This window comes from Anolis sagrei, chromosome 4 (genome assembly GCF_037176765.1).
Source record: "Anolis sagrei isolate rAnoSag1 chromosome 4, rAnoSag1.mat, whole genome shotgun sequence".
In the NCBI taxonomy this organism is placed as follows: Eukaryota; Metazoa; Chordata; class Lepidosauria; order Squamata; family Dactyloidae; genus Anolis; species Anolis sagrei.
The window spans coordinates 43553107-43571560 of record NC_090024.1 but is presented as its reverse complement, the minus strand read 5'-3'; the positions used below and the strand labels follow the sequence as shown (position 1 = coordinate 43571560).

The window sequence follows — 18454 nt, the reverse complement described above, 5'->3', positions numbered from 1 at the left end:
AAAAGAGAGATTTGTTGCTGTTTTATTTTAATTTTGTTACTGTTATGCTACAGTTGATGAGGTAGATTGTTGCTGGCTATGACTTTTTAAAAAGATAATTTGGCACCAGAGGCAGAAATAACGTGGAGTGTATAAGGATAGATTCCTACTCCACAAAAAGCAAGAACAAGTCAACTCTTTCAGCATACATGCTATCCACAACTAACAATACACACTTGTGAAATAAAACAACCAGATCAGCAAAAACATTTTTAAACTCCTAGAAGGCTTCTTCTAAAACAAATAACCTTTTTTTGTACTAGACACCAGTCTTATGATTCTATTTTAGTGGCAAAGACTATAAATCTCCCTTTTTGAACATGCCAGTGGGGGTGGATAGTTGATGACACCCCCCCCCCCTCAGCTATGGAACTCCCTTCCTAGCAATATTAGATCAGCCCCCTCCCTCCTGTCCTTCAGAAGGATGGTGAATACCCGGCTGTGGGACCAAGCCTTTGTGGCAGTGCAATGAGGCAATAGAATGGTGTCCTGAGATGGTATTTTAAGCAACTGATTTTAAAGTGGATATAAATGATTTTAATGTTTGTGTATATTTATGGTTTTATGTCCCGGCACTGAATATTTGCCGTAGATGTCTTATGCTCGACCCTGAGACCCCTGTAGGGTGAGAAGGGTGGAATATAAATGTTTCAAATATATAAATAATCTTATTTCACCTTTTCTCTCTTTTAGAGTTCACACATGCTGGAGGAAGCTGCTCTTTACTTTGCCTGATGTGGCCAGTTACACATAGCAACAGTAGGATCAGGCAAAGTAGAAATCAACTCTTCACTAATCGAAGTTTTTATTGCATTGCTTACTGCATATACACTGCTGCAATCTGATGCCAAAAGCAAGTGCTTCTTCAGCCCTTCTTCACCATCCCCCCAGTGTCAGTGCTGCTTTAAAAAAGCATGTGCAGCTAGATCGACAACAAAGAGGAAATGGAGGGATGGGATATGAAAAGGAGTTTTTTGTCAGAGGCTTTGTGCAATGAGGCATGCCTGTATTTCAAATATGGTGCACTGGAATGAGAAAAAACAGGTTGTTTACCTGAAACTATTATTTAAGCATTCCATCCTGTGTGTCATATCAGTGTGTTTCCTGCTTAAACCTTCAATTTTATGGATGCTAAAGCAGCAAAAGATCTAAGGACAGGCAGGGGAGAGGAGGATGGGCAGGATTTTGAGTTCACAGACAATCACTCAAATAAACACAGTTACAGGTAAGCAACCTGTTTTTCTTTTTCATAGGCTCTGTGACTCATGCAAATGGGAGAGTAGCAAGCTACTAACCATGGGAAGAGAGGGTGTTGTGCCATATAGGAGTAAAGCAACACTATCTCAAGTGTAGTTTTTGCCTGATATCTAGTGGCCAGTTCTGTTGAACACTTGGACAATATAGCAGACCTATAGATGTCACACAGAAGTTGCCACCTCTGAGATCTAGGATGGAACACAATCTGCCATCCTTTCTGGACATGATGAAGTAATGGGAGAAAAGTGCCTGTTGCAGGTGAAAATGGAGGAGGCTCCATGGCTCCTTTGAGAAACAAGTTGTTCACCACTTCTCTGATCAAAATATCACATTCATATTGTAAAGTGGGGTCCTGTTTATTTATTGTATGGTTGCCTCCTGCAGAATTTTGGTAAATGTAGTTTAGGGCAAGGCCTTTGGAATTCTCAGCCAGAGAGGTCCTCAGCTTCCCTAAACTACATTTCCCAGAATTCTGCAGGTGGCAACCACACAATATGAAAATGGGAGTCCCCACTTAGAACACTAATGTGATAAGATCCTGAGTGTGGATGAACGAGTAATTGTAGGTGGATTTTTCCATAATTCTATAAAATAGCCTCTTCTGATGATATTTCACAAATCTGAGATTTTGGAGACCCAGATGCGATGAAACTTGATGAGCCTGTCATCAAAGGATGGAACCATGGCATAGACGGCGTTGATAATGATGGAGTGAATGTTGAGAACAGGGTCATGTTCAAAGAAATAAATCAAAGATATCATCGACCGGCATCTTGATTAAGTTTCTTAAATGAACTAGATTTAGTTTAATGGCAGAAGAAGCCTTGTAAAAGGAAGTGGGCTGCTGAGGGGTCTGCTTCTGCTGACAGCCAAAAGGTGGGATTGAATTTAATCTAGAACTAGTTGAGTGCTCACAGGGGTGGCTCAACCCATTACACAAAGTAAGCATTTGCAGTATGGTTGATTTTGCCCAGGGGTGCTCTTGAGGCGCTCTTGGGGGAAAATAGACCTTGACATATGCGAGTTGTAGTTACTGGGATGTATAGTTCCCCTACAATCAAAGAGCATTCTGAACTCCACCAATGATGGAATTGAACCAAATATGGCACACAGAACACCACGACAAACAGAAAATATATATCAGTGATTTGTTGGGGGGGGGGGCAAAATACTGTTTGCTTATCGTTGAAAATTACCTAGGGCTGCCTCTGAGTGCTCATGAAAATATGATCTAGACAGTTGTGATTGAGGTTGGAATCCAAACATTATTGCAGTCAATCTTATGGAAGGGTGTTCGTTTTGGAGAGCATGAAGCCTGCCAAAACCTGCTCACATTTTCCTTGTTTGTGGATCTAAGTGCTGAATCTTATTCAGCAATCTAATCTTATTCAGCAATCTGAATCTTATTCAGCATTACTCAATAGAACCTATATCTTTTTGTCATTAACTCATTAGATGTTGGACTGAAATTCTCAGCATTTCTCATCCCTGGATATGCTCAAAGTTTGCAATATTCCCGATCCTCTTTTAAAGCATCAGAAGGAGAGTATTTGCAGGAAGATAAGCACAAAGACCTAAGTTGAACTAATGCATTACAATGATATCCTACTTGGCTTACTCTCTGGTAAATAAGCAAGTGAATGCAATATTAGTCTTGCAATTAATATGTAAAATAAAGCTTAAGCTAGGAGAGCAAGCACTATAAATGCTGTTGTACATCTTGTAATTTGCATTCTTACTTTTAGTCCTGCCATTTATAGATCATTTTAAGTGGCAATTATAAGGAATTTTTTTTTAAAAAAAGCCTCATGGCTCTTCATCCCTTCTCCCACCCCATCAACCCCCCTCTCTCAATACTGTGTAAATAGTACCATAAATTCAGAATTCCTTTACAAATACCTTTCAAGTACAAAAAACATGTCCTATAGGAACAATAAAATTAGTAATTACCCGCTGTAGGATCTGTAACTGCTTGACTTGTGATGCCAGATGGTGGTTCTTGTAGCTGGTATGTTGCATTGGAGGAAGGTGTTGTTGGGCTGGTGTTGCTGCTTGTCATATAATGTGATGGATATGGTGAACTGTTATAATACTGTGCATATTGACCTTGGCCAAAACTGGGGTAAGATGGATATTCCTGTCAGAATATGAAAGAAATCTCTTTTTTAACTTTCCATCAATATGCCACTAGATTTTTAAAAAAAGTATGTGTCTCTAAATATTTGCAGAAAACATCTCTACAATCAAGGACTAGAAGAGCTGCTGTGGAGTTAGAAATTAATCTGATAAAAACAGATCACAACAGCATATATCAAAAACATTATGTGATTTTAAATTGTTGTTTTTTCTTTTATCTAGCTCTTGACAAAGCATGAGCTATAAATATTTCAGTATTAAATTAACAAATAATAAAATGTGAATTGCACAAGCAAATCTCTAAGTCATAACTAAGATTCTAAGTAATCTTATATTCTGTCATGTATTTTTCAATACTAGATTTTATACTTTGTCATTTAATTTTTATATATTTATGCATTTACCTGTTGTGAACTATTAAATCCGGTTGAATTTGTAAGTGAATTATTTCCCGCATATATTCCAGATGATGTTGTAAAACTGCTTCCTAAAACAAATAAAGAAAATGTGTATATGAACGGCTAGTATAATGTCTTTGAAAATGCCATCACAATGCATCAATGGTAACATGATAGTTTTTCAAAAATATTTTCCATATGTTGATGCAGTAATTAATCTACTTTTGTCATCACTACTGGAAAAAAATACACTGTGAAGTGATAAATTATTTTTTTTGGAGCACTAGATTATCATATATGAAGCTTAAAAAGTTACCCAAATGGATTGCATTAAAAGCAGAATGCAAATTCAGAATCACTTGGCTTCCTTTTATTATTTTAGGCATCATAGGAATCAAGCTACTTGATTAGCTGAGTTATAAGTATGTTGCATTGTTCCATTCCAAACAGCAGGTAAGATATTCACATAATAAATAATAAATGTTTGAATTATTTCAAAGACATTTTGTAAAAAAAGAGAAGACTGGCTTGAAGATTTTCTATGTGCAGATAAAGTTTATGTTACTGAATATATGCTCTCCCCATTACGTACTTTAGAAATCCAAATCAATTACTAAAGCAGTACCATTTCTAACTGCATCGTTTGGATGTAGAACACTTCTCAAATCAATGTAGAAGTAGAATGTGATCCAACTAATACTTCTTTGCACATTTTGAGTAAAATAGGCTCATGAATAAATGTAATTACAGCAGAGTAGATACTGATTTAATCCTATACACTCTACAGCAGGTAAAATTACTCAAATCCTATTAATTCCTTTATTCTTTTTCTTTGCTTTCTTATTTTCAAATCCTATTAGTTTCAATGGGTCTACTCTAACTTTTTCCTCTTAACCCTGGGAGGAACCAAAAACCTCCAATCAGTAAGACTTACATTTTAAAGTTGTGAAAATGTAACATTTTAGAATTATTGCTACAATTTTCCCATGTTTTAGAAATTAAAATGTTTCCCCAAAGCTCTATGACACTTCTGTCCTTCTCCAACAATAACACATATAATTAAAGCTCATTAAACCACTCTTGAATGTACAGCCTTGGGCAGCACTTCCCTCTTCCCTTGAGAAGTTATTGTTACTCTGACACCGAGAGCATTATTACATGACATTTCAAGTAGAAAGGCCATTGCCCTAAATGTGCCTGGACACACCAATCCTCTCTCAACTTTAGCTACCCAAAATAGACAGATGGACCAACTGATTTTAATGCCTTTATCAACAAAGCTGTACTTTTAAAAGGGCAGTAACCTCCTTCTAGGCCCCAAAGCAAATTTGAACATATGGACATTTAAGAGCCAAAGTGTGTGGAGAACGGCTGAGGGAGAAGGGACCTTCAGAAATCCAACCAGTTGCCAGGATGATAAAGATGTCATGAATTGGCAAAAATGTCCTTAATTTGCCTTCATAATTTCCCATTGCTATATGGAGCACCCAATCCAATAAGAGAAATACCAGAAGAAGAAAATAAGGAGAAAACTCATTAAGTGTTGATAGTTCAGGGTAGGAAGTAACTTCTTTCCTATCTCTGAAAATTGGAAACTATAAATATTTCATATAAACCAAAAGTACTTTTAGTAAGGGCAGTGGTATGTGGACGTGTATTGTCACACAACAAGACAACACCCTTGATCAGCAGTCCTTTGTGTTTTGTCTGAATTTTCTCCAACAATACAAAAAGTCTTTGATAGATATCAATACCAGACCCACCCTCACACCACAAAAAAAATGAATCACTGTATGCTGTTCTTCTTTCATGCAAATCACCATTGGGGGGGGGGAGGGGCATTTTTTTCTTTCACCTCAGTCACAAATACAGAGATGTAACACTTTCAAAACTAGACAGCTTTGGGGAAACAGTGATGTCATATGAACAGTGCTCATAAAACAGTGCAGTCAACAGAAGTTTTAATATAAAAACAGTGCTGATAATTTTTGAATCATATATATATGGAGGGGGCGCATTCTACTCGTATATAGATTTGGTCTACATTCATGGATTCAAACAACCAAAGCTAGAAAATATTGAGAACAAGGAAACCTTGATTTCTGCCTTGCACCTTTTCCTTATTTTGATTTTTTTAATTTTACTGATTTTCAACCATCTGTACGTATATTTGCATGCATGCTTACCTATATATGAGGAAGTGAAGCAAATAGATAAAGATGAAAAGGAGAGATGAAATACATCTAACTTATCATGAGGTTTTAAAAGGCTTGGCAATCCCATAATATTCTGAATGTATAATGAACACAGTTTTGTGCAGGCTTTTTTAAAATGAGGGGCAAATAATTAATGGAGAAAACTTTAGCAAGGGGAGGAAGAAATGGAAGCTACAGAATTGTTGAGGAAAAATATTTGGCTTAAAGAGAGTTGAGACAGACAAGAAATGCACCAAATAAAAGTAATGTACTGGAGAAATGCTTATTTATGAGCATTTTTAAGAGAAACCTCTAATGGGCAAAATATCTCTGTTGGGATTTTCATTACATCTTTGGCTCAGATTTTGTGAGGATAATTCAGCACACTAATTGTATAACCACATCATTATTTTTAAAGATAAACCATGCAGTCAAGCTAATCCTGATTATGCTGCTAAAGTACACAAATTAGGAATGTTCCACAACCCCCCCCCCCCCCCGCCGCTCCCCAAGAGTAGCTGGAATTCTGCTGTATTCCATTACAGCAAAAACCAAAAAAGTCTTCTGGTATCTAACTAACAAATGTAATAATTCCACACAAGTTTATGCCATCATAATTTGTACCAGTTCAGAACTATCTAACACTGGAAATGTGCACCATCTGTAACTCAAATTGCACCACATGAAGACCACTAAGAACCAGAATGACTCAATCATAACCAATAAAATGTCTAGGTGAGGGTACCTTTGAAATATTCTATACTGGCAAAAGGGGTAATTTGTAAAAGAGCTGTATGCTTAAAAAGGGGGACTTTTGAATCAATTATTGAATGCTATGCCCTAAAAAGCTCTGTCCTCCCTCTCTCTTAAACATTTTAACTTGCTAAGAGAGTTAGGCCATTCTAGCCTCCCCAGGAGAGAGTTGCAATATGGAAGCACTCACAGAGAAGACTCACTCCTTGGTTCCCATCAACAAGCCTGAAAAGATGGGAGGACAGAGAGGAGGACCCTCATGAATAGGTCAGGAGGAGATGTTGGGAGCTGCAGTAGAAAGATGAAATGACCCAACTGGGTGGAGACACCTTTCAAAAACCAACTCAACATTTGGTTTGTGCAAGGTGTCTCCATTCAATTGGGCCATGTCATCTTTCCTTAGGAACTCTGCAGTCCATCTCATCCTATTTTGTAGGCCTCAGGGTAACTTTTTGGGAGAGGTAATACAGCACAAATGAAACGGAAATAGGAAGAAGCAATGAGTAAGTCTCTATCTACAGAGCAAGACAGATCCTTTTCCATTTCCTAGGAGCCAACTTCTCCTTTATGAAACAATCTGTATCTTCAGCATACATATTCTTAGCACACATCCTTAAAGCATGCTTTAATGGATATGCTTTATGGTGTTAGCTATAAAAATTCTGAATTATATTAAAACCAAGATCCGAAAAACACATAAGAAAGGCTAAATATAAATTGAAACTACAGGCAGGGTTTTCTGTTCCAATAAGATTGTTCGGTTTGATTGATCACATGTTTTCTCTAGGCCTTAGTGACTTGTTGGAAGTGTATAAACTAAAAAGTAGACCATAAATGAGATTGGGTTTTACTTTGAGGTAAGAGATGCCAACTGACTATTCAAAGCCAATAAGAAGATGCTTTGACAGTGGCAGGAATATACTCTTACAGATTCCGGATAAGACTGCTTATGAGAATTTATGTAATTTGGCACAAATAGACACGTCATTTAAAAAAAAGAAGAAGTAAAATGAGTAAATATACAAATCTGTCTATGCATTTTAAAAGTAAGTATCAAAAAAAGAGAAAAATTGGCAAAAAGCTATTCACTAAACTTCTTTATAGCTACTGTTTCTTCCTGAACTATGCAGTGATCTATGTGATATTCATAACTCTGCAAATTTACAAGAACCTATGAAAAATGTTATTGCACTTTGGCCAGAATATTATAAGAAGCATCTCTTTCATCTTATAGCCATTACTGACACCCATGGAGAACAGGCAAGGTCTCAGAGACCATAACAAATGTGGAACAGGTTTTTTAAAAGTGCTACATAGACCACCCAAGGTCAGCTTAGAAATATGTCAAAAATTCTTTAGAGTTTGCTACATTTTCAGAAAGTATGTCATGACACCAAAGCATGCTGCTCTTATGTAAAAACATTAATGAGTAAGAGCTCAGTGCAAGATCATAAAACAGAAAGTCTTAAAACAAAATTATTCATTTTGCAACTTCAAAATGAATAACTTCAAAATTTAGAAATACATTTTATAAATATACTGAAATAGCTGCTTCACGAAAAATCCTGGAACAAAAATAATTTAACTTTGTAAGTAATTTTGTTCATTCTCTCTAAATTTCTTCATTCTCTCTAAATTTAAAAGAAATCCTGCTTAAAATCCTACTTAATGTTGAATACACTACTTGAAAGAAATGGCATTGATTTTTCAAGCCTTGCTGTTTTAAAAAATGTTAATGCAGAGTGGAATTTCAAAAGGATGATGTAGTAAGTAGTGTTGAAAATAATATGAAAAACGACATTTTTACCCAACTCAACTGTACAAACCAAACTGTACAAATTATGACAATAAGTAAATATCAGTTTCAAACTGCTCAACACAGCTCTTCTGTAACACATATAACAGTTCTACAATGGACTTGTAGAATTGCAATGCAATTGTTAAGCTCATTGTGTGGAAGTAAGTCACACTGCACTGAATAGGGCCTAATTCTGAACAGACATATATATAGGATATCACCATTAAGTTAAAAACATTTTTATTAAGTACCCATTGAGTAGTATAGGTAAACATTTGACCCAATCCTGAGTTAAATAACAACAACAAAAAATAGGATTCTCTCTCTGCAAACTTTGTGGCAACGTATCTTGATCCAGACCTCATGTCAGAACACAACCTCTGCCATTCTAGGTTTTCTGTCAATTTGAAAGGTAAATGTTGCTCTTGCTTACAGACTAAGGACTAGATCAATACATCCTAAAAGCTATTCAGCATCAACAACGTCTGATCCGGTTAATACATTAAGTCTTCTCTGCTTCATAACATCTGTTCTAAGGTTTCCAAGGGGCTCAACATGCATAGCTCCCACTGACCCAGACTAAATTTAGAGATCATATTTCTGGTTAGTTTTGAATCCTTTTCTCTGTTCCTGAGGAAAACTGGATTCCATAAGTAGTGACAGAGAGAAATATACAATATTAGGCATAATGTATAATATCAAGAAAACATTTAAATTGCGAGGGAAAAAAACCCACAACTGATAACATCTAATACTTATACAACTTCCAAAGTATACTGCCAACATTAACTAAATCATTCTGACAAGTTAACTTGTAAGGAATGTCATCTCAAATTTACAGATAAAGAAAATACACCTAAGGGATGAAATCATGTCAACTTATATTTATATTTTTGATACAAATTTTCACACTGTTATGTTTTCTATCACAGCACAGAAAGTTTTTTTTAAGGCAGTGAATTTTAAATAAAGGCGATCTTGATTACTGTATCATAAAATAAAATAGCTGTGCTGAAAAAGTTGGCAAGGTTATTAAAACCTGTGGCTTGGATGGAAAATGTTAATACATTGTCAACAGTATTTAAATGCACATAAAATTCTCTAATTCTGCACATAAACTATACTGCTGTCTTCCTAAATTGCTTAATTGAATTAATTCACAGTTTCTCAATTCTTTTTATTTAATTAGTTTATAAAATAAAATAAACCAAAATCATATGCCAAAACCAAATGAACTCAGTGGACTCTGATCAGTAATACAGACCTTGCATCTGGTAACTGTAGGGAGCCTGTCCTGGTTGGGGAGTGCTGAACCCGGCCCCATAGCTCAGAAAGCCTGTCTGTCCAGGCGACTGCGTTTGAGACAATCCACCTTCTGTCTTGATGCCTGCCCACAATGCACCTAAATCAGTTAGTGATAGCAGAGCTATTTGTTCATATTCAAACACTTACAGGATATTAAATAGATAACATAATTATCCATGCACTGAGTATGCAGAGGCACACCAATACACAATCCAATTGAAACATTGATTGTTTAATCGAAAATTTCATAATCATTCTATAAAAATCATATTTATATTTAGCATCATCTACATGTAGATCAAGCTGTCCATTAACCTTACAGTGAAATCATACCAATGCCTGTTCATGAGAAACTACAATCATGTCAAATGGGGGTTGAAAATGAAGTGTGCATGCGACTGCAGTTTTAAGCAATTCTAAACATATTGACCACAGCAGAGTTGGTGAGCTGAAGAAAGGGCCAATTTCTGTCCCCATAGCAGGCTGCACTACCTAACTTCATTTTCAAGCCATAAATCAGCTGAAATCAGAATTCTAAGTTCATTTAGTAGATTTTGATCTAGAGGATTGAAGATTAGGATTGTGAGTTGCAGTTAATTTACCGATACACAGAGGATATTTTTTGTTATTTGGGATGGGACTATTTTTATTAGAAAAAGTTGGAAGGCACGGGAAAAGGCTACAAAAATAGGTTAGATCTGCATGCCCATGGGCTACAATCCTCCCCAATCCCATTGAACTCAACTTTCCAAGTAAACATATGTAGGACTTGGGGTTTTTTTTCATTTACATAAATTGAGAATATTAGTTATTGCTGATAAATATATCTGAATATCATTACATACATTTTTACACAGAGCGAAATACAACTGTGAATCCGAAATACAACTTCATCCCATGCTTGCCTGAGAACATCTTCTCTCCGTTTCCTTGCGCTGCTGCCACAGAGTCCCACAAAGGCCATCACATGACACAAGGACACTTTTGGTGGGACACTTTGGCCGCAGGGAAATGGAGGGAAGACTCTGTTTTCAAAAGTCTACCCAAACCCCAACTGCAGAAATTGCAGAGAAGGGTGGGAAAGGCATGGAAAGGACATGGGATGGCTAGCCATTCATGGGATGAGGCCCTAAGAGTATATCCATTGAAAGTTAATTATATACATTCCACTGTTGGAACTTCAGTCTGCATTAGCTGGGACTAATATTGGATTTACTCCATAAAATATTTGATTATTTCATAAATTAGGAAGTATTGGTATTGATACACCCATTCAAAAATGGTATTTATATTTTGATGTACCTTCTTCAAATTGCAGTTTTATTTTATGCATAATTCTTAATAAAAAGCATAATTTAAAAATGATATTGATATATCAATTCAATTAACAAACTTATGCCATACAAATTTTATCCTATATGTTCATTTAGATATTGTAGTCAAAAATCAACCCAAAACACTTGAATTATCCATGAGTCAATAATATGAGTACCTTAAATCTTATTTTAAAAAGAACGCTGCTCTTCTCTGGGTAGAGTGACAAAAGGCAAGAGCTTAGTTGGTTCTGGGGGAACCTAAAAGAAGCATCAACCCCATCTACTATCCCTACTATTGCCTTTCTAGATTTCTGTGGGGAAAATGGTGGCATTGAGCATGGTGACATTTATGATTTCCCCGCTCTGAATAACCCCTGACATATCCATCGGTGATATTGAAACCCATAATTATGTCCCCAAATCTGTTGACTTAAACATGAGATCAACGTATACATAAGCATATACAGTAGGTATTACCTAATTTCCAGTTATTTCAAATGTGGATCAACTCTACTTTGCTAACCAAAAACAGTGTATATGTAATATGATCAAGTACAAATTTAAAGAAGAAACACTTCTAAGAACTAAGAAGTCCAGATATAAAACCAAAGACCAATGTCAAATTATCTTCTATTGTTTTTTAGATGTCAGGTTGTTGTTGTTGTTAATTCATTCAGTCATTTCCGACTCTTCGTGACCTCATGGATCAGCCTACGCCAGAGCTCTCTGTCGGCTGTCACCACCCTCAGCTCCTTCAAGGTTAATCCAGTCACTTCAAGGATGCCATCTATCCATCTTGCCCTTGGTCAGCCCCTCTTCCTTTTCCCTTCCATTTTCCCCAGCATAATTGTCTTCTCTAAGCTTTCCTTTCTTCTCATGATGTGGCCAGAGTACTTCATCTTTACCTCTATTATCCTTCCCTCCAATGAGCAGTCGGGCTATATGGACTCGTTGGATCTTCTGGTGATCCAAGGCACTCTCAGTACTTTTCTCCAACACCACAGTTCAAAAGCATCTATCTTCCTTCACTCAGTATTCCTTATGGTCCAGCTCTCACATCCATAGGTGACTATGAGGAATACCATTGCTTTAACTATGCGGACCTACATTGCCAGTGTGATGTCTCTACTTCTTCACTATTTTATTGAGATTGGTCATTGCTCTCCTCCCAAGAAGTAAGCATCTCCTGATTTCCTGGCTGCAGTCTGCGTCTGCAGTAATTTTTGCACCTAGAAATGCCAAGTCTGCCACTGCCTCCACGTTTTGTCCCTCAATTTCCCAGTTGTCAATCATTCTTGTTGTCATAAAGGATGTCTGGTTCTAATTCAATCACCACACCGTCAAAACTATCCTTGATATTATTATCCTCCCTATACAGATTTTCTGTATAGTCTCGCCACCTTCTCTTGATCTCTTCAGCTTCTGTTAGGGCGCTCTTGAGGTGCTCCTGGGGGAAAATAGACCTTGACATATGCGAGTTGTTGTTACTGGGATGTATAGTTCACCTACAATCAAAGAGCATTCTGAACTCCACCAATGATGGTATTGAACCAAATATGGCACACAGAGCTCCCACGACGAACAAAAAATATATATCCGTGATTGGTTGGAAGGGGGGGGGGGGCGCGCCAAAATACTGTTTGCTTACCATTGAAAATTACCTAGGGCCGGCTCTGGTTAGGTCCCTGCCATCTTTGTTTCTTATCATGCCAATTTTTGCCTGAAATTTACCTCCAATGTTTCTAATTTTCTGGAAGAGGTCTCTTGTCCTTCCTATTCTGTTGTCTTCTTCCACTTCCATGCATTGCTTGTTTAAAAATAGTTCCTTATCTCTTTCAAAATACGTTGCATAATATAAATGCTAAGATGTGATTTATTGATAAAGGAATGCTTTAAAAATGTAATACTGCAAAAAAGCAAATTTAATTCCATTACATAACTATCTCTTACCATCTCTCCAGAAAATTAACTCACCATATGATGAGATTCCATAGGGCTGCCCAGGCTGTGGGTAGGTTGAATAAGCAGTGGCTTGTTGCATCCCTGTAGTAAACTGTGTCTGCCCATATGCAGCCATGGTTTGTGAAGAAGGGGTAGGAAGAATATGTGGGTATGATCTACTATTTGTTGTGAAATGAAAAAACAAAAGACAAGGAAGTCTTCACATTAGATACAAATATGCAAACTACATGGCAAATTCTAAATTTCTTGGCTACTGTGCCAAAGTAATTAGTTAATTGTTTTTTTATGTCTGAAGAAAAACTAATTTCTTCAATAAATTTCTTCTCAGTAAACTAATTTCAATTAAAATTTAAAATATGGATCCAATTATAGTTCAAATGAGATTTAACTATTATTTCCTTTTAAAAAAATACTGGCGTCTTACTTGGATGGGTATATCTGTGGCGGGGAAAATGGATGAGTTTGTCTTGGGCTAAAGCTACTGCTTCCAATTGCTATAAAGAGGAAAAAAAGAAAGGACATGGAAATATGAACACACATACATAGCACACTTAACATAAACATCATACATTACATATTTCTAAAAATGTAATTAAATTAAAACTGTGCCAAGTAACATTTTACTAGATCAAAGGCAGCACATTAATTTCAGTAGTTATATTACAAATTAGATTTCTCTAATTACTCCTAAGGGGTAATTCACAAAATAAGCCAAATGTTAAGTCATTGAAACATCCCCATCATACTCTATTTAATTAATGTCCACATTTTCTTTTGCCACAGATTTGCCCTCCCCGCTATGCTATTGATGGTCTTAAATATAATTTTTTAATGTAAAGACATCATTTCACATTCCATAATTTTCTAACTTGTGAATGTGAGTCAATGGTTCTTCTTCAAGTGTCTTATGTATCTATCATGAGATGCATCTACACAGCAGAATTAATGCAGTTTGTCACAACTTTAACTGCCATGGCTCAATGTTATGAAAAGCTGGGAACTGGAGTTCTCATTGCAGCAGGGCCCAAAAATAAAATTTTATACCAAGCTAGAATGTAAGATTTTTTATGTAATTTTATTAAGAGTAATGTTTATTAATAGTTTTCAAAGTATAATAAAAATACAAACATTGAGAAAAGAAAAAAAAAGATAGAAAGAAAGAAAGAGTTTAAGAATCATATATTCCAAGAATGCGTATATAGACTCAGAATTTAGGATCGTATTTCAGGAAAGAATTGTAGAATGTACAGAAAGTGTATATGTTTAAATACAGTAATTATAATTCTAAGCTGTTCTACTTTTCGTAAACATTTAATATTTTTCAGTCTGTTTATTTTTTTAAAATTCTAACTTTTTTATACGAATGTAACTTGAGATCTTCCTGAGATCCCATGATATAAGGTGGGATATAAATATCCTACTAAAATAAACTAAATTTACATAATTGGTTTGTGTTAAAAGTGAAATAACTGAATTTTAAAGAGACTCTTAATTTTTGGGAGAAGGGTGTTTGTTTCCTGTTCCAAGAAGAAATGACAAAAATTTGTAGCACCCCAAACACAAATAAACAATTTCACATTTGGCCTGGGTTTAGTGGGAAACATCTGATTTAATCAGATGTGAAATGTTCTTTTAGTTGACATTTTATCATATACATGTGGAGGTGGCTGAGGTATTGTACTTAGCAAGTGACAAAGAATGTCAAGAACAGGAACATCAGAAGAAAATCCAAGAAAACATAACATGGTTTTCAACTGGGTATTCAATGAAGACATAGTGAAAATGCTTGGATATCTTCCTTACCTGATCCTGAGAAACTGTCTAAAGACCCGTCTGCTGTTGTAGTAGCAATCTCACTGCTGCTCATTGGCTCTGTTTTAACTAAAAATATAAATAAAATATGTTCTGTATATACTAATATATGTGAAGAAACACTCGTGTGTACTTGCACAACACACAGGTAGATACTACCTGTTCAAATAATATGTGAAGGCAACACTTCACAAACAGCAAACAAACTTGCTTTGGACAAATTATCAACATATTTCAGCAAATACACAATGGATGCATCTATCCAAAATGAATGAAAGGCATAATAAAAGCTTTGTATCAATAGTTAAATATTAGTCAACCACATCTATAGCAATGGCCCTTAACTTTTGAGGGGATCCCTTCCTGATTCTGAGAAGCTATATGCCACTCCCCCCCCCCCCAAATGAATTTAAACACAGCTTTCAACTAAACAGGAGTGAAAGTGAACTGGGAGCAGGCTTTTTTGGTATCCATTTCACAGATGCCTTGAAGATACTATTAACTCTGGCTAATGGCAATGAAGTAAACCAATTCTACAATTTTGCACACTTTTCCCATCTTGTCTAACCTTTTCTGTTTGACCTACAAAATATCGGGGATGTTATAAATACTGTAACTTAGAAGTAGGAATTATGGGTCTGTCAGGATGCTATTAAACTACTGTTCCCATCTGTCTTAAGCAACATAGCTAATAATGAAGAATGCTGGGAGGTGCAATATAAAATGAGCATAAAACCAAACTGATTCCAATTCCTGTAACTAGAGATCACTTGCATGACAGCATATTTGTCACATACATGTATGTGATATTAATCTCACTTATTCTCCATCTTTTGAGCTATTCATTTTGGATGCATCTTTAACTTTATAGTTTTTGTACATTCTTGCTGATATAGCTTAATGTCTTAAGCAGATCAATTTGATCACTGATCCATCTACTTCCGCACGCACTTCTTAGCAACACCTCTCTGTGGGTTCATATAAAAGACTTTCACAGCTTGACCTTGAGACACTAAGAAATAATCCTGACCTTTCTGCACACAAACAGGTGCTCTACCACAAAACTCCCAAGTGTTGTTTGTTTGTGTGATTTAAAACTGGGGAACATGGATCTTTGATTAAGAAATTAACGCTCAAATATGTGCTGCCTTTAAAATAGTTGCAGTGCAATGCTGGAAAAAAAGTGCAAATACTTAACTTAAAGGCATCAATGGCCATGATCACAGCAGGAGAGCAACCTCCATTACTTAGTGATAGAAGGCTTCCCTCCCCCTGATTACAGGCCACCAAGGCTTTAATGTTTCTAACAGCTTGTAAAATGAATAGCTTAAAGATCCCATTCTCACACATTTGCTACTCAGAATCAAAGATGATTTTCCAAGGCTCTTATCCACATACTAGTTCCAAATAAAAAGTGGTGAAAGTAACTTGGAAACTTGAATATAGAATGTCCCAGAAAAGCTTACTTGATGCATATGATGTGCTGCTTTAAGCACCACATTAGGAGTGCTTATTTCATCTGATTATAAATCTTAAATAAGGTATGAAGTTGAACCCCATATCTGGGATTTCATTCACCCATGTCTGAAAAACATGTCCTCTCTAAGTATTTTCTAGATCCTTCAGCACAACACTATGATATGCTTGGGCCAAAAATCCTTCGGTTCAATGGGGCTCACTATTATCCATGCAAAGTCTAGGAATGTATTCCATGTAGATACAAGAGTTATACAATAATAGAATACACACACACACACACACACACACACACACACACACGTCTCTGTGCTGTCGGCTTTATTCTGGACTTATTCCCTGGGTGAATTTATTCTGATTTTAAAAACTTTCTATGATATGCACATTTCTTAGAACATCTTGGTTATTTTGCATCATAAAAGTATAAGTAAAAAAATTAAAAAATAAAGATTTAAATGGTTAGTAAACCTCAAAATGGTGGATAAACCTCAAAACTAAATCTTGAATAACAAACATTCATACACCAGTAAAAGGTGATCCCCTGAAGATGGATTCCTAAAATTTGAAAGAGCAAGCAGGGTTTGACTGGGAAGGGTAGAGTTCAGACTTGAAATTATTTGGATATAAACAAACAAACAAAAATGTTCTGGACCACTTTCCCTAAACTTGATGCTCTTCAGGTTTTTTTTTTTTACCACAACCATGAACACAAAAGGTTGATCAAGGGATCAGAAATTTATAGACATTACATTAAAAAGACACACACACACATATTAGTTCACAGCAATTGCCCCACGAAATAAATAAAAAAACATAATCTGAAAGCCATCTAGAAATCCCTTTCTATTATCTCAGTATTATGTTATTTAGCATATCATTAGCTAATACTCATCCTCAATCAATAAATATTTCTTAATTTATATTTCCTAATTTATAGAAAATATTTGGTCCACAATGCCCCAGATAGTATATTTTAACTGAAAAAAATGTATTTTTCAACCAAAAGAATCTCAAGAGAGGGAGTCCCCCCCCCAAAGACATTTTAGGATGACTATCCTGAAACATCCAAAAATGACTATAAAAATACTGCTAATGCAACTGCAAGTGCCCACTCAGAATATCAATTCCATTCACTACTATACGTTATGCTGCAGCCCACTAAGTTCCAAAAGAGCCAAAACTGATTTGCTACCTCCTAATTGTGCCCAAACCTATATGAATGCAGCCAAGTATATCTCTCACAACACTCCAGGGCACTGCTTCTTAAACTGTGGGTCCTGACCCCAAATGGAATTCCCTTAGTACAAAGTTGAGGTCATGAAAAACTTGGCAACAGTAAAAGGTTTCTGAATGCCACCCATTTACAGAACTCTGTTGTCAATAATGTGCAGTGTTTACAATGGACTCTTCTGAATTTGCTTCGATTGTAATTCTTCATAAGTCAGCCTTGCAAATACTGATTTATTATCAGTAAATGTTTAATTATTATACCTATTTTATATACCTACACACACACGTAAAACTTTCTCAAACCAAATGGAATCCAGAGTGGAAAGATGTAAGAAGCCCTGTTCTGGACAGGGTTAACTGTCTACATTAATGTTTGCAAGTTTTGACTTAAGGACTCCTTCAAATAAGGCCACACAGCATAATACTTTTATGACTAACATCTGCAAACACTGAAGTTTTCCTAATCCTCCAATGGGGGAAATTCCCCACTAGATAGCAACAACCATAATATAAAGGAACCACCTTCTAGTTATTTAACACATATACCATAACACAGATTTATCAATAAAGAGGACTTGCTTCATACATCAGTATGCATATACAACATTACTTGACCTATTCCTTTCATGTCACATGTTCATATTTTTACTTTTGAATTAAATATTTGCTGAAACATGTCAAACTGCTCTTTTTATTTGTAGCATAGGAACCTATAATATTCTTTCCATGTTATTTCGGACTCTGATACCATTTTTTTTGTTAAAGAAGTCATGCTTT

General features: G+C 35.9%; 1 protein-coding gene across 15 annotated transcripts in view; it reads right to left on the bottom strand.

The window, feature by feature from the left end:
* Window positions 1-18454, bottom strand: part of EYA1 (EYA transcriptional coactivator and phosphatase 1) — a 108187-nt gene that overhangs the window by 65927 nt on the left and 23806 nt on the right. For 6 of the 15 annotated variants that reach the window (XM_060775460.2, XM_060775462.2, XM_060775459.2 and 3 more), the window contains 6 exons: window positions 14963-15040; window positions 13584-13653; window positions 13172-13317; window positions 9841-9978; window positions 3837-3919; window positions 3247-3433 (listed from right to left, as the gene is read on the bottom strand). In XM_060775460.2, coding sequence (XP_060631443.2) covers window positions 3247-3433; window positions 3837-3919; window positions 9841-9978; window positions 13172-13317; window positions 13584-13653; window positions 14963-15040 — 702 coding nt within the window. The remainder of the gene's footprint in view (window positions 1-3246; window positions 3434-3836; window positions 3920-9840; window positions 9979-13171; window positions 13318-13583; window positions 13654-14962; window positions 15041-18454) is intronic. The other 9 variants (XM_060775466.2, XM_060775465.2, XM_060775474.2 and 6 more) reach the window with 3 other exon arrangements.